Source organism: Pinus tabuliformis, chromosome X (genome assembly GCF_031772625.1).
Source record: "Pinus tabuliformis cultivar Carrire ecotype Pingquan chromosome X, CPIR1, whole genome shotgun sequence".
Classification (NCBI taxonomy): Eukaryota; Viridiplantae; Streptophyta; class Pinopsida; order Pinales; family Pinaceae; genus Pinus; species Pinus tabuliformis.
In genome coordinates this window covers 249,071,662-249,094,380 of record NC_142308.1, presented here as the reverse complement: position 1 = coordinate 249,094,380, position 22,719 = coordinate 249,071,662, and the positions used below count along the sequence as shown (strand labels likewise).

Sequence of the window (22,719 nt, the reverse complement as noted above, 5' to 3'; positions counted from 1 at the left end):
TTTCCCAACATCACCTGTTTGACATGGAATTCTGGAGCTTGCAAAAGCCCTAACTTCGTCAGATCATATCTCCGAAAATATAGTGAACCAAGATCTGAAATTGAGTCACGAGGTTCATCAAAATTTCAGCTCAAATGGGTTTTAATTTCTGCTTCTGAAGCTTCACAGAAAAAAAGTTATAGTGAAAATGCCACGATGACCTGTTTGAAGCCACAAAATCCCTACTAGAGGAGGATATGAGGGTCATTATTTATATGAATGTCTTGCGTTGAGAGGGTCCTCAATATGTGAACGTTGGAGGGATTTTAGGAGCAAAAAAATATTATTAATTATTGACTATTCAATGACCACAACCAATTATGAGTGCCATGCCACAACCCCATAGGGTTTTAGCCCACTAACTCGGGTTACTAACTTCATACGCAAATAACTCTCAAACCGTGAAGAACTGGGAGGCGTACCATATATCAACAGAAACATCTCATGAGTAGAATCCATCGGAAAAATCTTTGATGCAAAATAATATGAGTTTTCAAGTCAAAATGCCCTTGCAAGATAGGGGTAGCCCCTGGTGCTACTTGGGTTGACATCAATGACAACCACTGATCAACATTTGCTACCCAGGAACTTCGATTTTCACCTCCTGGTCTTTCACCCAGGATTTTGGCCTCTGAAATCGATTCCTCCAGTGAATTTCAGATCTCCCCAAGGCTCTGCGTTGCCTCAGCGTCAACCTACATTGCCTCTGCGTGTCCCTGCGTTAACCTCTTCTGGCTCTGCGCTACCTCTCTCGGATCTCTCTCTGCCTCCTTTGTTGAGTATTCCCGGATCAGGAGAAATCTCCAATCGGAACTATCCTTGGCCCTCACTGCAAAAGCTCACTTCGAATAGATCTCCGACAACGACTCTGCTTCAGAAATTTGATCTTCTGAACTCTACTTGATGTGTTCTCCAAGTGCCCCTCATTCCTCTTCTTATATTTTTCTATTGGACAACCAATGACCCAAATTAACTTCTAATCAATGGCTCAGATCATTTTGGCTTTATCCTCCTCTTCTTCTAGAAGTTTCACCCACAGTTTAGATGAATACCCATTATTTATTTTAATTTACTAAGTTTAGACTTAGGGACCTATTAAAAATAATTAATTATTTTAATAAAATTGTCTCCGGGTGGAATTTCTCAAAACGATTTCTGGGTGTTGGAGAATGCATGTGTTTAAGACTCCCTGCAAATTTTGAGACTTAGAGCACATTCGATGCCACCAGAAATCAACATAACATCATATCAATCAACATTGTTATATAGCAAGGCGTTGACTAACAACTCCATCTCTCCACAAGATATTGAGCTGAACATTGGAGAGACTCGATGATTTATAGACACTCTCATCATCCTTTTCTCTCTCAGAACATACCCCACTCGGGTTCTCTCAGGATATGCTCCATGAGGACTGTTTTTATCTTGGACTCCCCAGTCCTCAAAGAATATCGGTCCTCCACAACTACTCTTCCATGGGATTCCCTATCTCATCCCAGAAGAACATCAGATGCCAAATGATTACACAATCCTCCATTCTGTCTTCTCAGATGAAGCACATAACAACATGTCTACCGCTCCTTATGCCAGGAGGTTTTATTCCATTAATGTACTCATTCCTATCATAGAGGAATGTACCTAAGCCTCCAGTTTAGGAATTTCCGATTTTCTTCCAAGTAAGAAACTTCTTCTTAGGCTCCCTCTTAACTAGGGACCTATAGCAACTCTTCATGTGGAGATCCTAAGACAATCAACTACATGAAGAGCTCCTTTCTTTGATGTCATGATTTTCTTTAAGGAGTCTTCAACTTTTGGGAACTTCAATATATAGGGCACCGATCATCCATAACTTTGATCCATGAGTTAGTCATGTCCTTGACTCATCAGAAAGTGATCCATCAGATTTTTCATCTAGCTTTGCTCATGTCATATTTCCGGAAGAACATTACGTCCTTCCATATGGTCTGCTTGGAAGTCATTCACAATTCTTCCCTTTTACAGTTCTACATAACCCAACTAGATGTTAGTTCAAAAATAATCACTGAACACTTCAAATCATATTTACCTTTGTGATGATCTTTCACCATGACATCTCCTTGTAAGTATCAGCATCCTGCATGCAGATTGACACATCTCCCATAGATGTTCAGTGTTAAGGGTTTTTATCTTTTCCTGACTTCTATCAGAGTCTTCACATCCTTCCGAGAGATCTTCTAGTCAAATCTTCTTGGATTTCAGATGTTGAATACCTTCTACCTTCGTTGCATATTATCACGATCTCTTCCTATCTTTTCACACACTTCATAATCAGAGTCCGTCAATCGTAGTCAACCACCTCATACTTCATATGAGGAGATATTATGTTGATTTCATCTAGTGTGACTCATGCCTTTCGTTATTCTTTCATAGGAGGAGATTCCTTTCCTTTGATCATGCTTCTCAAAATAGAAGTAGTGATCCTTGTTACCTGCAACTATACAACATGTCTTTATGATAAGCATACATACCTCATTTTACCTTTAGGTCATCCAGGTTTCTTTCAACAACTTCCTTGATTGAAAAGATCCTCAACTACCTTTGTTGCATATTATCACGATGTCTTCTTCTATCTTGCATAGAAATCATAAGTTGTTGAATGAGGTAACTTTCTTATCCCATGGATATTTGTTACCGTGGTTATCAGTTAGTGCATCATAGATCAATGATGATTATCTTCTTTCCTAGATCTTGTAGATGAGATCTTATGAAGATATCCTTCATCCTTTGATATCTTTACTTTTGTGTAGATCAATCTAATTCATGTGACCTTCTTTAACATACCTTCAGAGAATGAGTTTCTCATATGCATCTCTTTGATGTCTCCAATATTGCTATATGAGGGGATCTTTCATAAGTATCCCTTTCCATGAATTCAGAGGAGACCTTTTTCAATGACTTCAACTCCTTAGAGGACTATGTCTATCCGCCTTTTTCATGAAAGGAATTTCGATGACCCATCCAATTTATAGATCTCCTTGCAAACATGAAGTCATTTTACCAAATTTAATTAAAGAATGAAAGATACTTACTTGACAAGTGAAGATGAACTCTTCTACTTGATCACTTTGATGAAGATTGAAGAAGATGCATTAGTGCTCCCTCTTGGATGATCTTCTTCCTAATCAAAAAGCCTCTCTTTAATAGAAAAGGTTGCTCCCTTTAATGAGGATGATTCACTGCTTCCTCGGATGATCTTTTTCTAGGGTAAGGAGACGATCCTTGCTTGCTTTATAACCTTGAAGACGATGATAATGCCTTCTCACCTTCATATACTTCGACTTCTCCTGTAGCGTAGATCAAACATGCTTCTAGGGTTTTGACTTTCTCCAAGATGAAGTGATTTTCATCTTTAAAGTCCTTCGAGCTATCTTGCCTTGTAGACAACTTGATGAGGGTCTTTGTGGCTTTTTGATGATAACTATAGAAACAAAAGCTCTTGTTGTTGCAAACTGCTTCTTTGATCTAGGGTTTGATTCTTCAATGTAGATCTTGATCTTTTGCTTTGATAGCCTTCAACTTGCTTTGATGCCTTCCTTGAAACTTGATCCTTGAATGTCTCTTTGATTAGATGCTCTTTCTTTGACTTCAGCACCTTATCTCTCATACCACGTTAAGTATTATTTGATTTCTCTTCTTTGGTGGCTACTTGTGAATGCTTTTTACTTGATTAGATTAGGGTCTTCTTTACACTGGATTCTTAGTGTTCTTCTTCATCAAACAGTAACCAATACAAGAACATAAATAGACAAGAGTCACAATGATCTGGATTTAAATAGAAACGCAACAAATTACAGATATAACCATACATATGGAGATGCAACAAAAATAATACTTCATTTCATTACAGTAAAATACTAATATATGCTTACAAACATAAATGGAAATAAACTAGCTAGGGCGATGGTAGCTTACTCTGAGAAGAGATGTGGTGGCTACATGCCTCTGAACTGTGTTACAATGAGGCTCGAAGGCTTATTTATTGTTGAGAAACAATGGAAAACCCTAAACATCAAAAAACCTAACCCTAGAAGATGAAACGCCAAACTGTGGGCCTCGTTTGGGTAAATTGGTACATCAACTTCTCGGGGTTGTAACTTTGGCATACAATCTCCGTTTGACACACACAATATCTCGTTAGAAAGATCTATTCGAGAACTACAACTTTGGGAAGAGCAACATCAGTCCATGGACCCATGTTGCTCCCAGTTTTCCCAAAAATGTCGTTTAGGGCCTCAAAACGGCTCCGGAAGTTCAAGACCCAAAAAAATGCTAAAAATAGTAAACTGTGCTGCAATTAAGGAAACTGAAAAGCTAAAAGAAACAATGGTGGGTCCAAGTGGACTTGACATGTGGCCACCAATATCCACCTGGATCATTCCTCCCTCCTTAGGAAGCAATGGTCCCCATTGCGTTGAGTTCCTCCATGAGATGAGGAAACTTCCGCTGAACTTTGTCCCTGCTGAGCAACTTGCCCTGGTGAAGGAGTTAGCCTGCTTTGACAACTCGATACAGTTGGATATTCTGCTGGCGAGTGTGCTTGATCTGTGTGTCTATGATCTGATCAATTGCAGCTTGTTCCATGCAATCTGGATTTAACTCTGTGGGCATGAGCTGTTCTACAATGTTGGATGTGTCTAGTAATGGTGGAAAGTATGGTCGAAGGCGGTCCACATTGAACACTGGGCACAGGCCAAGGAATGGGGGAATGCTGAGCTCAAATGCATTGTCTCCCACAACCTTGGTAATGGTGTAAGGACCATATTGGAGTGGTCTGAGTTTTCGATAGGCTCCGACAAGTTGTTCCTTTTGCAAATGCAACCTGACTTTGTCGCCCACTTGAAACTTGTGTGGTACCTTATGTTGATCATGTCGTTGCTTGTACTTGGCATTTGATTTCTCCAGAATGTCATGGACCTGCTGGCGAATATGTTGGATGTGCTCAATGAAGCTGTTTGCCTTATCTGTTTCAGACTGGACATGAGCCGAATCTGCGTGAGTAGTTGCAAATGGTGCTGAGCTCAAATGCATTGTCTCCCACAACCTTGGTAATGGTGTAAGGACCATATTGGAGTGGTCTGAGTTTTCGATAGGCTCCGGCAAGGTGTTCCTTTTGCAAATGCAACCTGACTTTGTCGCCCACTTGAAACTTGTGTGGTACCTTATGTTGATAATGTCGTTGCTTGTACTTGGCATTTGATTTCTCCAGAATGTCATGGACCTGCTGGCGAATATGTTGGATGTGCTCAATGAAGCTGTTTGCCTTATCTGTTTCAGACTGGACATGAGCCGAATCTGCTTGAGTAGTTGCAAATGGCATGGCCACATCAATGGGACATAGTGGTTGGAATCCCAAGCCCACCTAAAAAGGGTTGTGGCTAGTCGAGCTGTGGAGAGCCCGGTTGTATCTGTGCTGAACATAGGGGAGGCTCTCATCCCATGTGCGTGGAAGCTTTGAGTTGTACATGCACAGAATGTGTACAATCATCCTGTTGACAACCTCTGTTTGGCCATTAGTTTGAGGATGGAAGGTTATGGACTTAGTGAGTTTGGTGTCAAGCATCGACTAGAGACTGGACCAAAATGTACTGAGGAACCTGCTGTCCCAATCTGAGATGATAGACTGTGGGATCCCAAAGTGTACCCACACTCGTTCAAAGAAGAGTTTAGCACTGGCTTCTACTGTGATATTCTTCTTGCAGGCCGCCATAATGGCCATCTTTGAGAACCTGTCGACGACCACAAAAACACAATCATTTCCATGCTTAGTAGAAGGAAGGCCCGACATGTAATCCATGGAGATGGATTCCCAAGGTCAACTAGGGGTAGGTAGTTGGGTCTAGAGGCCTTGCTTCTTGATGGTCGATTTGGCAATGGCGCAGGCATTGCATGATCTGATGTACTTTCTGACATCTTGTTGAAGATTCGGCCAATAGAAATACTTTTGTAGTACTGCCACCATTTTCTCGACCCTGAAATGCCCAGCAGCCCGACTGTAGTGTTCTTCCCAAATCATCTTGGCACGCTCGCTTGAAGGAACACAAAGGTGACCCAGGTGGCATAACAGGGCATCCTGGAGGTGAAAATCTAAAACATGCTGACCCTCCAAGAGCGTCTGGTATGTGTGGCCAAATTTTGGGTCGCTTTTATAGAGAAGTGGGCAATCAGAAGTTTCGTGCCCACAAGAGTTGAGCATGGTGGTTAATGCCATGATCGGCGGTCGACTGAGGCAATCTCCAACATTATTGGTTCTTCCCTTCTTATACTTGATATTCAAATGGAACAGTTGTAGGTATGTGGACCACTTCTGATGGCGATCATTCTGCAATTTCCCTTGGGTCTGTATGAACTGCAGGGGTCAGTGGTCTGTGTGGATGACTGTTTCCTTCCCCAAAATGTAATGCTTCCATTGTGGGCAGGCATGCACAATGGAATACATCTCTTTGTCATGAGTGGGATACTTCCGAACTGTGTCTGAAAGTGTCTCACTGTGATATGCCACTGGATGCCCGTGTTGAGTAAGCACTGCCCCAATTGCATAGTCAGAGGCATCTGTCTCGATTTCAAATGGTTGTTGCAAGTCTGGTAATGTGAGCATTGGTGTAGAGCAGAGGCGATGTTTCAACTCTGTGAATGTCTTCTGTTGAGATTCAGACCAAAAGAATTTTGCTTTCGCTCCTCCCTTGGTGACTTGACTCAAGGGCCAAGTGATATGAGAGAATCCCAACATGAACCTACGGTAGAAATTGGCAAGACCCAGAAAGCTACAGAGCTCTGTCAGAGTGGTTGGAGTTGGCCAATCCTGAATGACTTGGATCTTGGCTGGATCCACATGCACCCTGCGTTCATCAATAATGTATCCCAGATACTGAACTTGGGTCATGCCAAAAGTGCATTTCTCCAAATTGGCACATAGCTTGTGTTGTTGCAGTGTTTGGAGAACTTGTCGGATGTGGTGGAGGTGCTCTTCCCAACTCTGGCTAAAGATCAGGATGTCATCCAAGTATACCACTACAAATGAGTTGGTGAATGGCCGCAAGATGTCATCCATCAACCTCATGAAGGTTGCATGAGCATTCGTCAACCCGAAAGGCATAACCAACCATTCGAAAAGGCCCTCTTTTGCTTTGAAAGCAGTCTTCGACACATCGGAGGGTTTGATTGGTACCTGGTGATATCCTGATTGTTGAAGTTTCTATGTTTACTTAGTTAGAAACCCTCCATGCACTTTTATCTGATTTATTCCTACCTACTTGTTATTTTCCTTAACAAGTTATTTACAATGTAAATAATGAAAATAAACACTAGTGCATGCTCAACATATTACAGATTAGCAACTAAAAGAAACAAGAACAAACACACCATATGACACCATTGTTTTTGGACTAATGTCCCTGGAAAAACCCAATGTGGGAAAATCGGTGCAGCTATCTGAGGGTTTTCTTATTAAGCAATATCAGAGTACAATCTGGGTGCCGAAACTGGCCTACCCAACAGAGAATTTCCTTAGCAGTAATACCTCTCCGTTTCAGACAAATCTACTGGCTGAAACCCCGGATAATCCTTCCGGCAGCTACTCAGCACCAATCTGCCCCTGAAACCCCAGCGTCTGCCCAATCTGGACTGCGTCAGCCTCTCCTAGCCCAGCGCTGGCCCTGCGTCAGCCTATCTTGGCCTGCGTCAGCCTCTCCTAGCCTAGCGCTGGCCCTCTGTCAGCATATCTTGGCCTGCGTCAGCCCCAGGAGGCTCTGCGTTAGCTCTCTGAGCCTCTGCGTCAGCTACGTTGGCCCCTTTGGTGCTTTGCGCAGCACTTAGCTACCTCTGCGTGGCCCTGCGTGAGCACTGGCTGCTCCTGTGTCTCTCTCTCTAGCTGCTCTGCTGCTGTCCCGACACTATCTCTGCCTCTCTGTTTCTCTGTACTCAATGCCCCTCAGCTGCTCTCCCGATCACTGATTCTATCTCTCTTAGCAAACCCCGCTCTAGAGAATAGAATGACTGATCACTCTGGTGTACTCTCCAAGTGACCCTCAAGCCTCTTCTTATACTTTTCTCGTTGACAAATCAATGGTCGAGATTAAGTCCCTAATCAACGGCTAAGATTAGATCTGGCTTGATCCATGCCTTTTGGATCATTCTAACACAGTTTCATATTAATATACATTAATATTTTATTTTCCCTAAGTTTAAACTCGGGGATTCCATTAAAAATATTAATTATTTTAATATCTCTGAATTGTTTAGAATCTGCCCAAACCCTTTCTGGGTATTGGAGATTTCATGTGCCCCAACCTCTCCACCAAATTTCATGACTAGAGCACATCCAATACTACCCCAAATCAACACTCCCTTTTTACTGAGCACTGTGCTCTAGCAATACTCCTCATTGAGTATTACTCTGATCATCCAGCATCGATACTTGTGTTGATGCTAAGCCTTCCTGCCCAACATCCTCTGCACTACTGCATCCTGTACTGTTGCCCATGGTTCTGCCACTGCCACTTCTGCATCTGTACGACATCTCCCTCTGCATCTGTGCTGCTGCTGGTCCTTTCTCCCAGCACTGCATCCGCGCTGCCGCTTGTCCTTTCTCCCAGCACTGCATCCGCACTGCACCTCCTCTCATCATGATGCATCGTGCTACCCATTGCTGCACTGCAACTCAGTTACTGAGAAGTAAGTAACTGATCTCCCAATCTGACCTCCCTGTTGGGCTAGAGACACCCACTGATGCTGAAACTCCCTCTGCCGCTGACAAGTGCTCCCTCTCTGACCTCTGCGCTGCTGCAACAACTCCCTGCCTCTCGCACCATTGCACACATCTCTGTGCCATCCTGCACTGGTGCAACACTCTTGTGCTTCTCGCACTGCTGTAGCTTGCTAGCCTCACACTGTCTCGGCCCCTCGGGACCCCTGCACTGTAGCAAGGTCTAATCCAAGAGGCTGGGTACCTCAAGGATCCTGCCCCTCATCACCTATAGTCCGCCTGACTACAGCTCGATGTCTCCCCACTTCCGCTCAAGTGGTGCATGTGCACTCATGGCACATTCATTGTCCGTCAAAACTTCCTTCTCTGCCCATGTTGGCGTTGCCTTGGTCTCCAAAGACTCTCCCTTACTCTTCTTCCTTGGACACTGGGTCGCATAATGACCCAGCTCCCCACAGTGGAAGCACTTGATCTTGTAGAGATCTTTCTTCTTCCTCTTCTCCTGCTTTCCCTCAGATGCTAGGGCCACATCCTCCTCCTCCTGCGTGTCCTTGATCCCTTTACTGTTGCTACTTGTATTCGACTGCCGTCTGATCTCTTCCTGGCGAAGAGCTGCCCACATCTCATCCCAAGGTGGGAGAATCCCTCTGCCCAGGATACTCTGGAGTCTGGACAAATACTTCCCAATCTTGTGAGATAGCATTCAGGGATGTCCTCACCATAAGCTCTTGATCCGGTGTCGCTCTTATAGCAGTCAATTGGTCTCAGATCTCATTCAGTCGTCCGAGGAAGTGTCAATCGATTGACCCTTCTTCATCTGATATGACCTCATCTGGTTCTTGAGCAACATTCTTCTCTGCACAGAAGTATGCTGGTACAACTTCTTGAGAGCCTTCCACATCTCAAATGTCGTTTTCTTCTCGGCTATATGTGGTACCACATGATCCTTGACCCCGTCAAGGATAATGCACTTGGCCCTCGCCATCGCCTCTTCATACCTGTCATTATCATTGGGGTGGACTAGGACAACTATTACCTTCAAGGCGAAGTTCTTGACATGATTCCTGTCAAGCACTGATAAGATTTTGGCTTTCCAGATTGCGAAGTTCGATGCTCCGTCCAATGTATCTTGGTCTCTTGCCCCATGTAGTGCCATGATGCTCCTCTACTTCCCTCCTAGAAGTTCTCTGTTCGACTCCTCTGAGTCTCTACTTCCCGTTTGGAAGTTCTCTTCTGGGCTCCCTCTGAGTCCTGATTTCCCTCTTGGAAATCCTTCTGCCGCTTGTCGAGATGCCCCCTACTTTGATCGACTTGTGCAATTGCACTTCTTATCTGGGTTCCTCGGCTAGAAACCCTCGGTAACAACTCCTATGGCCTTGCTCTGTCAAGTACTGTTCTAACTATAGTACCTCACCAGCTCCACTCTCCAATATTCTTGCACTTGCAGCCTTCTAGACCCCAACAACTGCCTCTCTGTGAACTGCGTCAGCCCCTCTCTGCCTCACGTTGGCTCTGAGTCACCCTGGATGGGCCTGCGTCAGCCCTGGGATGCCCTGCGTCAACCCTCTGGCGCTCTGCGTTAGTAGCGCTGGCCCCTCTAGTGCTCTGCACAGTTCTCGACTTCTTCTGCGTGGCTCTGGCTGGCTCTGCATCACACTTCCTTGGCTTCTGCGCTGCTAGAAACAACTTCCGTCACCTCGGGATAGCTGATTTCGGCTGCTATTGCTTCGCTCAGCTGATGTCTTTTAGTCCTCCCGTGATCTGCAATCACACTCTGATAACATGTTGAAGTTTCTAAGTTTACTTAGTTAGAAACCCTCCATGCACTTTTATCTAATTTATTCCTACCTACTTGTTATTTTCCTTAACAGGTGATTTACAATGTAAATACTGAAAATAAACACTAGTGCATGCTCAACATATTACAGATTAGCAACTAAAAGAAACAAGAACAAACACACCATATGGTACCATTGTTTTTGGACTAATGTCCTCGGAAAAACCCAATGTGGGAAAATCAGTGCAACTATCTGAGGGTTTTCTTTTTAAGAAATATTAGAGTACAATCTGGGTGCCGAAACTGGCCTACCCAACAAATAATTTCCTTAGCAGTAATACCTCTTTGTTTCCGACAAATCTACTAGCTGAAACCCCGGATAATCCTTCCAGCAACTACTTAGCACCAATTTGCACCTGAAACCCCACCGTCTGCCCAATATGGACTGAGTCAGCCTCTCTTAGCCTAGTGCTGGCCCTGCGTCAGCCCCAGGAGGCCTTGTGTTAGCTCTCCGAGCCTTTGCGTCAACTACGCTGGCCCCTCTGGTGCTTTGCGCAACACTTAGTTGCCTCTGCGTGGCCCTGCGTGAGCAGTGGCTGCTCCTGCATCGCTCTCTCTAGCTGCTCTGCTGTTGTCCTGACACTTTCTATGCCTCTCTGTCTCTCTGTACTCAATGCCCCTCAGCTGCTCTCCCGATCACTGATTCTATCTCTCTTAGCAAACCCCACTCTAGAGAATAGAATGACTGATCACTCTGGTGTACTCTCCAAATGACCCTCAAGCCTCCTCTTAAACTTTTCTCGTTGACAAATCAACTATCGAGATTAAGTCCCTAATCAACGGCTAAGATTAGATCTGGCTTGATCCATGCCTTTTGGACCATTCTAGCACAGTTTCATATTAATACACATTAATATTTTATTTTCCCTAAGTTTGGACTTAGGGACTCCATTAAAAATATTAATTATTTTAATATCTCCTGAATTGTTTAGAATCTGCCCAAACCCTTTCTGGGTATTGGAAATCTCATGTGCCCCAACCTCTCCACCAAACTTTGTGGCTAGATGACATCCGATGCTACCCCAAATCAACATTGGTTTCATGTCGATCTTGCTGAAATATTTTGCCCCTTTCAGTTGGTCTAGAACATCATCAATCCGTGGGATTGGGTACCTATTCCGGACAGTGATCTTGTTCGTCGCCTGATAGTTAATACAAAGTCTCCAAGTCCCATCATTCTTCTGTACCAACAGGACCGGGCTCCCACAGGGCGATGAACTCGGCCAGGTGTGACCTTTCTGCAACAGCTCTTGAATCTGCCTCTTGATTTCGTCGTTCTCCAGAATGGAGTGCCGATAGATTGGTCCATTGGGCAGCGACGCACCTGGGGTCAAATCGATGGAGTGCTTGACCTGACAGTGCAGAGGCACCTTTGCGGGGGAGGTGAAGATGTCCTCGTACTCCACGACCTTGTCCATCTGCTATGGTCGTGCAGAGGAGCCCTGTCTGGAGGTCGTGGCCACCATCTTCTTCTTTCCCTGAGGGCGTATCATCAGGAAAACAAATTTCCTAGTTTTGGAAATGAGCTTACTGCATTGTTTTGCAGTAACCAAAGAGATGGCGGTAGGCGGTGCTACCTCCGGTATCCTACACAACTTATTTCCCAAAATAACAATAATAGCATGAGGCCTTGACTCATACACAACATGTCGCTTCCATAAGAATGGTTGACCTAATAATATATCAAAAACCTCAAGGGGAGCAACGTCACATAATACCTCATCTGTGAAGAGCTTGATGCTGTATGGAAAGCAGCACTGTTGGTTCACGCGAAGATCCCGTCCTTGGTGAAGCCACCCGATGGTGTATGACTGTGGATGTGTTGTGGTCGGTAAGCCCAGCCGCATCACGACCTCTGCCGAAATGAGGTTCTTTTGGCTCCCGTTGTCGATAATGAACTGTAGCGGAGAACCCTTTACCCACATTTGGGAGTGAAAGAGGTGCTCCTCTTCCTTTGGATCTTCGGGTTCCTCCTTCTGGATCTTCGTGGTGGCAACGGTGGCGTTGGGCTCCGCATCGATAATCTGCTTCCCTTTGTCATTCCCCTTGTCGAGTTTTGACTCAGAGTCGGAACATGCATCTGATTCCGAAGCCTTTAGCTCGGCCAACAGTGACTGCTTGGCCTGACACTCACTTGTGTTGTGAGTGGAGCTCTTATGGAATTCACACCACTTTTTCGTGTCCTTCGAATTCACAGTGTTGTTCTTTGCTTGCGGCTTTGGTGGGTTGTCTTGGGTCACCCCGCCTTGGTTTTGTCCTTTGTTTTGCAGTTTGGGGGAACCTTTCCCTTGCTTCGGATTCACAGATCCAAAGTCTCACTTCTTCTGTTTAAACTTTTGCTCGATCTTGATGGCATATCGATATGCCGTGCCGAGCAAAGATGTCCAGGAACTCCATCTCGTCCTGGATGTACCTATGTGGGCAGCCACGGTACTTGAGAACCAAATGCTTCTCAGAATCTTTGATACCCAACTTCGTGCGAATGTTATGAAAAACATTGGTAAACTATGGCACATCTTGGTCCCTTCCCTGTTGCAGCATTGTCCACTTGATGTATTTATCGTCAGAGTTCCCAACAGGGTAGTACTACTCCTTGATGGCATCCCGGAACGAGTTCCATGTGGGTGTGGCTGAAAACAGTGAGTTCGTACTTTCATCCTTCTGCTCACAGTAGGTTTCCCACCAATCCTTGACGTGGGGGGATGCTTTGAGAAGTGTGAAAGTGATTTTTTCCCGGTTGGAAAAATCATGAACTGAAAAATATCCTTGTAGCAGATTTAACCATTTATCTATAGCGTCTGCATCTATCTGACCCTCAAATATGGGAATGTCAAAGTTAACTTGTACCTTAAAGGGTGTGGCGCTTCCAGAGTAGCTACCGGAAGTAGATGCGTCGCCCTTGGGTAGCTGCTGAAGGATCTGGGCAAAGTTGTCTATCATCGCGTTCCTTTGTCGCTCGAGGGCTTCTTCGAGCAAGATTTTGATACGATCTCCTGCCTCCTTGTCTTTCTTTTCATCCACCATGGGAGGCCATCGAGATTTGCAAGGCTGTTCTTGCAAAGGTTTGACCAATTCAAGCCCTAACTCCTTATATCCCGACCTCGTTGGGGACATGCAAAGAAAAACAGAGAAAGAGCAGACCGCTCTGATACCACTGATCCGGATTTAAATAAGAATGCAGCAAATTACAGATACAACCATAAATACAAAGATGTAGTAGAAATAACACTTCATTTTATTAATATCAAATACTAAAGTGTGCTTACAGACAGAATGGAAATAAGACTAGCTTGGGCGATGGTAGCTTATCTCTGAGAAGAGATGTGGCAGCTACATGCCTTTGAACTGTGTTACAATGAGGCTCAAAGGCCTATTTATTGCTGAGAAACAATGGAAAACCCTAAACATCCAAAAACCTAACCCTAGGAGATGAAGCGCCAAACTATGGACCCCGTTTGGGTAAATTGGTACATCGACTTCCCGGGGTCTTAACTTTGGCATACAATCTCCGTTTGATGTGCACAATACCTTGTTAGAAAGATATATACGAGGACTACAACTTTTGAGTGAGCAACATCGGTCTAGGACCCATGTTTCTCCCGGTTTTCCCAAAAAACATCGTTTAGGGCGTCAAAACGGCTCCGAAAGTTCATGACCCGAAAAACTGCCAAGAATAGTAAATTGTGCTACAAATAAGGAAACTGAAAAACTGAAAGAAACAATGGTGGGGGTCCAAATGGAATAGGTGGGTGGCCACCAATATCCACCTGGATCAGAAATCCAATGACATTGGAACCACCCTCAAACATCCTGAAACAATTAATGGTAATGCTAAAAATTTAAGTAGAAGTGATATTCTACTTTAAGATATAGGATAGTCACGTTTTGTTTAATAATTTAACATTACCATTAGTAGGCCTTGGACAAATCCACTTGCTTGACACTTGGAATCCCTTTTAAGAATGCACAATAACCCTAAGATATCCTCCAAATTTACTCACAACTCCAACTTGCTGAATGAAATGACAAAAAAAAGAGGGCATTATGACTGAAGACAGCAATTTTTTAGGAAACTGCTAGAAAAATCGGAAAAATCTCAATTTTTTCGGGCTGAAGAATTGGGTAGGCTAAAGATTGTGATTTTTTGGAACATCACTGAAAAAATGGTGATGTCATCAATACAGACCTATATCATCTGAACATATGAATCATGCCCTAGTGCAACATAAAAAAGAGGTGACAACATGGAACACCCCTTCATAGTGAAAATCAAGCTATGCCATTCTTGTTGATTTTGGTGATGTCATAAATACTGATCTATATCATCTGAACTTATGAATCATGCCCTAGTGCAACATAAGAACGGGGGACATCATGGAACACCCCCTCATATTGAAAATCAAGCTATGTCATTCTTAATCTATTAATAATTACTAGGGTGTTCTGTCAGTATCAATAAGAGCCATAACATCCCACAACATCATCACCTAAACCCTTGGGGGTATAAAGCCATTATACATATATGCAAAGAATGATGTCATGATGCTAACATAAGTCATATGAAGCAGCAAGCATCATCATCAACTATCCGCTAGCATGCTGATTCATGAACCAAACATATGCAACCATGAAGAAAAGACCATTAGAGGAACCATGGCAATCCATCACAAAAGAGAAATGAGTCTCCTCCAATCCAAGGTACTTAGACCACATCTCATGAACTACCATACTGCAAATCCCTGCAATGTGTGATGAAAGTCACGTGTGATCCTCATGCAATATGAGGTGTAACAGGTGGTAACACCACCTAAGCAAGAAGATGAGAAATAATTGTATAATCTTTAGTTATACTTTCAGTTTACATGACGGAAAATTCCTTTTGTGATTATTCATCTTTCTTCTTTAAATTTGTTGTCTGCTCTTCTCATCTTGTTTCTTGTTTATACTTAAAGTTACACTTTACTAATTTACCGTCTTACTAAAGCTGATCAAATGCATACTATCTGGTGATTGGAAGTTTGCTATATTCATATTTTATTGTTGGCTGAATGAATGCAGCATAATTTAAACATGCAAGAGCTATTTTGGCATACAATTCTGATTGAATGAGAGTACTGGCAGGGAAGATATGATATTTGCTGTCCTATGATTTCCGCATGGGATCTTCACAAAGCATGGCCTGAAGCAGACTTCAAGGTAGAATTTCTTACTCTCAGAATTATCTCAATTCCCTAATGTTATTCTATTATGTACATTACAATAAGTGTCAAGTGAATCAGTGCTTTTATAAAGCATTTGGACTAATTATCCTCTTTTTTCTGTATAGATGAACCTTCTGGGCCTTTTGTTTTTCTCTTCAGATTTTTATTTTGGAATCTTTTCCAAATAATCGTTTATTTGCTAGTTACCACTTAATACTTGCGGCCAAATTTACCTAGGATATCCTAACTACTCAATTAAGTCAAACTTGATAATTTTCTGAAGTACTTGATATATATATATATATATATATATATATATTTTATATGGTCATTTATTGCACAGGGTTTGGTTTCCAAAAACAAATAGTCCTATCTCTGTTAAAGCCGGGGAAAAACAGACAGTAGTGTCTGCAATATGCAGAGAAATGAAACCAATGAATACTGAGCATCCTTAGAAGTGGCTCCATTTCTATTAAGTCCTGTAGGTAGCAGCAAACAAGTCGTCAGTTGAAATTGCAAGATACAATAGGTCATTCATAAAGAGGGAGAGGAATATTCTGATAAAACATTTAGGAAAGGGAGTTGATGGTCCTCTTGATTGATTTTGATGCTGGTATAGCTATGATACCAAAATGCCAAACAATAAGAATAAAGAGAAACTCAGAAATAATAGGAGTTTCCCTTGAAGAGGCCAGCCAAAAGCCTCGTGTTTATCCTCCCTTGGTCCCTGTTGCCTCAAAATCTAGCAGGTGTTGTAGAGGGGTACCCTACAAGGAAAGCCCTAAATCAAGTGAAAACAATGAGGTAATGGCCTACTGTCACGACAACCAATACACCCTGCTCTTTATGGATTTTCACCAATTGGAGGAGTCCCGGTATAAGGTTGCCTAGGAGATATTTTAGGCTTAGAGGTTTAAGTTGACACATTAAGATTCCAAAGGATAGCTCAACTTAAGTCCAAGTTTCAAATAGTGATGAGGATGCAATTCACATCCCTTAGAGGGGGCAATCTATGGCACACTAGACCTATAGTTTTAGTGATAGCATGCAAAATGGGATATTCTAAAGTCAAGGTACAAAGGAAAAGGTTTCCAACAATGAGTATTAGCAATCTAGTTGAATGTGAAACCTTTAAGAAACCCTCAAGTTGAAGCTTAATCAAACTAGGGTTTCTCCTAGGGAAAATAGGTAGGGCAAGAGAAATTATGGTGAAAAATGGATGGACTAGCCACCAAGGAGGATGATTTTGAGGCAACCAATCCTACTCTTCATTTTTGAATCCTTTGAATACCAAGAATTTCTCTCTTTGACAATTTCGCACCAAGCCCTAAATGAGGCCAATATCCTTAAGAGGGCCGAAAATAGAGAGATAAGGAGAGTGAAATTCAATTTGTGGATGAAACAAATCTTGATCAGGAAAATGACAAGGTCAGTGCAAGTCGTTGGGTTGATGGAGTCTATGGGTGTTAAAGATTAACTTAATCTTGCAAAGGAGTAAGGATGTTTTGATGCCTTAACACCAAACCCTAGCTATTATCTTTGTGAGGGATCAAAGACACTTGGGATAGATATAACAAGAGTTCACCAAGGGGATTATCATTTACATTCCATACATGGATAATGCATAAAATTGGGAAATATCTAGATTCTATACTATTAATATTCGATAATCAATAGTGCAATAGAAAACCCTAGATAACCATCACTATGATATCCCCAATTTCATAAATTTTCCTTACTATGGCTCATTTTTGCAATTTTGATGTTGGAGGCACACTTTGGCATTTTTGGACTTGGGAGAAAAAGGAAATCGATTTCTTAGTGGAAGGTGGGGGCCACCCAAGAGTGGCAATTCGACCCTCAAGGGAAAATGAGGAAAGTATACAAAGAAAAGTCAAGAAAAGGAAAAAGGCTAATGAAGAAGGGTGGAAAAACAAAGGTTGGGGTAACTCATGTATCCACAACTGCTCCCTCCTATATCTTTACACCCAATCATGTGGACATCTCTCATCATTACCATCCTTGAACCCATGGCATTTTGCCTTGAGACCGCCATGTCCCTGTCCATTTATTGTCATCCGCATGACACCTATCAATTAAAGGTTGTACTAGGGACATGTATTTCCCCTTAGGGGTTGGGAACACCTAATAGGGTTGTTTATTAGCTACTCCTATCTAGGGAGGTAACACTATTACATGCCTAAAGCCCCAAATTTGGAAGGGAATTCCACTATGAAGTCTCAATGTGCCCTTGATTAACAAGTTTTTTTCAGTTAGATCAATTAATGAAGTATTGCACCTGGCAGTGAGGAAGCACATTGGATCTTATATGTAATTGACAAGTGGTTGCATCATGGGCTGAGCAACTTAATTAGGGCCCAAGCCCACTAAAGGATCATATTGACACACCCAGGGGAAGTGTTGAGAGCCAGGGGACTCCATCATGTGTTAGAGCATCATTTCATGCCATGGGCACCTTCAACACCCTCAATAGTATGTTCATTACTCCACATTATTTGCTAGATGATGCACTTGGAACAGTGTGCTTCGACCGACTTAGCATATTATGACAGTAGATCTAAGGCCTAGAGGAGGTTTGTCTCACCCTTGACACATGGGAGGGAAAGAACCATTATCAGAGTTCTCATTCAGAGCATTATACATGTTATTTTATCATCTGGAGACCTATGAGACCAACATTTGTGCCCCAAACCCATAATCGAGCCCCACATGATTACATGCATGGAGACTCTTGTTGCACAAAATGTCTAGGCACTACGACAATGACTCAGATCGGGGGCTGTCACACTGATCCCCAATCACTCTGTTTGAGTTGTTTTACAATAACAGACTAAGTGGGGTAGACCCTATGGAAATGGAAAAATAAAAATTTAGTTGGGAACCAACCAACCTGGGAGACATAGCTAAGCAACCACTACCTGTTTTAGATTGCACAAGATTTTAAGGATTCAAAATGATTTAAAGAAAGTGATACCAATGCCTTGTGGAGTCAACTATCTTGTGAAGAAAATAAGGTTCAAGTAAAGGATAGGAAACTGCTGCTGAAAAGACTTGATTGTTTCATATGCAAATGCAAAATTTAAAACTATGTGAAATGCAGCGACTTGGTTAATTTTAGTTAAATGAGGGTCTAAAATTATTTCAGAAATATGTCTTAAATGTTACTTAATTTAAGGTTCAGAAAAGTGGTGATCTAAATGTGAAAGCAGGTACTTATACTAGCACTACAAAATGTAAAATCTGCATAAATAGTTACTGAAATGTACAATGGACTAAAATGTAAAATGTTGGAATAAAATACATTTAAATTCAAAAATTCATTTGTATGAAATACTCAATCAAGATCATTAGATGCGTAAGTAAAACTAGATTAGTCCTACTTGCATAAGCGTGTAAAAAACAAATGAACTTTAGAAATTAAACTACATGTTTTAAACTCAGATCACATTAATGAAATATCAGTCTAGTAATATGCTCTTACACCAAATGTTAAAACTAACAATATATTCTAAAACAACAGTCCTGTAACTTTGCAATATTCAGAAATTTCTATGTATAACAACAGAAAATTTTAAATGACGAATTGATAACTACAATTCAGAAAATTTCTGAGTTTAATTTTTTCTGATCTATTGATGTATTTGATCTAAAAACTCATAAATAAACTACCGAACAACAGTAAAACAATTTTCAGAAATTTGTTTACAAAAGTTACTGAAGCTAACTTCTATTTATGCAATTATACAACAGTAAAAATGTAAACTAAGTCTGCTGCTAAACTCTAGCTAATTGCAAATCTATGTCAGTATTAACCTTGTTTTCAAAATGGAATGAGGAAAGGTTAGAGAATGTGCACCAGTCAGCCCTTACGGGCATGAAGACACTTGGAGGTATGTTGTTCGAATCACTGGAAATCCTCCAATTCCAAATGCCAAACTTAGAAAATTTTGAGAAAAAATTGTTAAAATTTTTGAGAAATTTTAGGAAAAATTTAGTTAAAAAATTATGGTGAAGAAGGTTGCAAAGATGAGAGGCCTAAGGGTGGAATGATAGAGGCCAAGAATGAAGTTTGAGATGGCCAATGCTGGACCTCAAGGCCCTAAAAAAATTTGCCCACGATCCTTCTAAAATTTCTCCTCAACCTACAAAAAAAATGGAGATGCCCTTTGGGACTCAGATCTCTCTCTAAAATCCACAAAAATCACCTGCAATTTTCAGATTTTTTCCTGCACAAATAAAAGACAAAAAATCCCAAAGCATGTATATACAAAAATATGAAATAGCCAAAACCCCAATGAATTAGAAATTTTCTATTTACAAATCTACAATAATATTCTACAGATCTAGCAGATCTGCAGATCAAAACAATCTATTAGCTAGATTTAAACAAATTTTGCACCATATTTAGAAATAAATTTGAAATTTTAAAGAGACACAAGTCCAAGAAAAACCCTGTAAGTAAGATATTCTATAAGATGACTTTAGAAATTAAAAAGACAGTGGGCTCTTTTAGATTCTGCAAACTAAGTGTCAGGTTGTCCAGTTGAGGACTTCCCCAAATGCCCAAATCTTGAATGATAACTTTTGCACATTTATCTCTGATTGTTAGATTAATAGAAATTTAAAAATGATCATAAAATCATCAAGAAATAAAGATACTTGCTACTTCTATCAAATCAAAATGATATTCTAAAAACCCAGAAATCTGTGCAAGATACTTGTACACAGATCAATTCTCAAAGGCTATTAACCAGCAAATGCAAATAAAAGCAACAAAGTATTAAGAACAATATTACCACATAAATCTGAAACCCCAAAGTCTTTGCATTTTATTAACTAGAAAAAGTTACAAGAGCTTTTCTAGAGCAAGTACACGATTAAGAAAATCGGATTCAAATAATGGAGAGAGGCCTCTCATTTATAGAGAAATTCTCCAACAGCTAGTTGGCTTGATCCCCATCAAAGCAATCTCAACCGTTGATGAAAATCAAATGATCTTTTAATCATCACCGTAGAAATAAAGTTACTTTTTGTGGAAAATCGAATTTCACTTTTAGTTTCCTTTTAATTAACTAAAAAATGATTATTTCGAGTTAATTGCTACAAAAAGTTGACTTTTACTTAACTACTATGGCCCAAGGGTTCAAAATATCTTGAAATTTTTGATATTCCCTTGGCTAGAGACCTCCAAAAATTAAAAACTTTAAAACCCACGAATTTTAAATGCTGGAGAATTTAATTTTTCCTAAGACCTAAATTAATTAAATTTCTGGCTTTAGAATTTTAATTTATTTTAGCCAGAAATTTTAATTAATTGACTCATGTGGGGATTATTAATTTTTCCAACCCTCTAATATTTAGCCATGGTTTCTAACTATTAAGGATCATGCACTAAATATTTTTTACAAGAAATATTACATTTCTAACCATGAAGGGGAAACACCCATTCGTTATAGACCTTCAATAATTATCCATTTCTGCGACACAAAAGATGATCTAGTAGACTAAGTGACTTGTAATAAAATAATTTAACCAAATAGTTAGAATTATTCCCAAATCACTTTTACAGAGATTCGATAAATAACATTATGACTCATTTAAAATCTGATGACAAAATCCACCCTAGCTTTGGGGTAGGTCGGAGGGAAAAACTTTGTTGATCATCCGAGTTTAGAAGGACACATGAATCCGTGGGACTAAAAACCTCCTAGGATAGAAATCATTATCAAAAAAATAAATTTACCTAGGTTGTTACATACATTTGCCTTACTAGGATCATTTACATTACAAAATAGAGAATGGGTTTACAAAACTCCAGTGTACATATAGCTGATAATGATGAATCTGTGGATCATCTGAGTGCTCGGACATGATGGAAATCCATGCGCAAAATGATGTATAGCTATGGGGTAGTTGACCTAGAGTGGCCAACAGAGACCAAGGGACCACCCTCTTGTTCGAGATTTATAGAGCCCTCTCTCACATTTTGCCACAAAGAGGACTCAATGTGGCCCTCCAATGACCCTACATCAACATGACATCAACAATTTGGCTAGCATTTGGATGGATAATTCATGATTTATGAAAGCTACTTGGTCGACTTGTGACCAAGGCTTGTATTTTGCACATTTTTATAATTTTAAGGGTCCCTAGGCTAATAATTCAACTTGGTGAGACACATATAAATAAAACTCACCTTCATTAGTATTTGATCATCGTCACACTTGAATTGGTTCTCTTGTAAAAGAAATCACACTTTTTCTTTGGAGCTATTAGAGATTCTTTTGATGCATTTTGATGTGTCGAAGATGATTCACTTTTCTTCTTTGGAGCTTCTTCTTGAATGATTGATGGATATATTGCATGTATCTTTGTAAGTGCTTAGTATTGATGGCATTTTTCTTTGAAAGTTGTTTAATATACTGAGCTACTACTCTAGAATATGCGAATTTATGCCCTAATTGTTGAAGATTAATTTTGGAAAGCTTTTCTTGTAGAGTATTGCATATGTTATCTAATACAAGGCATGTAATGAATGTTCCTAGTGAATGAATGTCTTTGAATTCTTTATGAAACTCCATTATATCTTGAAAAGCGTAAATGCTTGAAATTGGTACCTAGGACATCAATTTCAAATCTCCTTAGAAGACATTTTATGTTATCTTAAGCATCTCAAGACACCATTGCCCAAAGGACTAGGCACTAGTCCAATGATTTTGGTGATCAAACTCCCTTTTCTCGTCAATTTTGGTCCCCTAAAGGTAGGGTGTAAATCTAGGGCTTGCAGCAAAATTTTAGGGAGGTGATTTTTCGCAAATCCGAGGGTCTGAACATCAAGCTCAGGGTCTAGGCTACCTATGCTCCAAGTTTGGTGGGCATCT

General features: G+C 41.0%; 1 protein-coding gene across 5 annotated transcripts in view; it reads left to right on the top strand.

The window, feature by feature from the left end:
• Positions 1-22,719, top strand: part of LOC149139312 (proline iminopeptidase-like) — a 392,388-nt gene that overhangs the window by 296,602 nt on the left and 73,067 nt on the right. For 3 of the 5 annotated variants that reach the window (XM_089446646.1, XM_089446647.1, XM_089446645.1), the window contains one exon: positions 15,738-15,812. In XM_089446646.1, the coding sequence (XP_089302772.1) occupies positions 15,738-15,812 (75 nt within the window). Of the gene's footprint in view, positions 1-15,674; positions 15,813-22,719 lie in introns of those variants that run through there. The other 2 variants (XM_089446649.1, XM_089446648.1) reach the window with 1 other exon arrangement.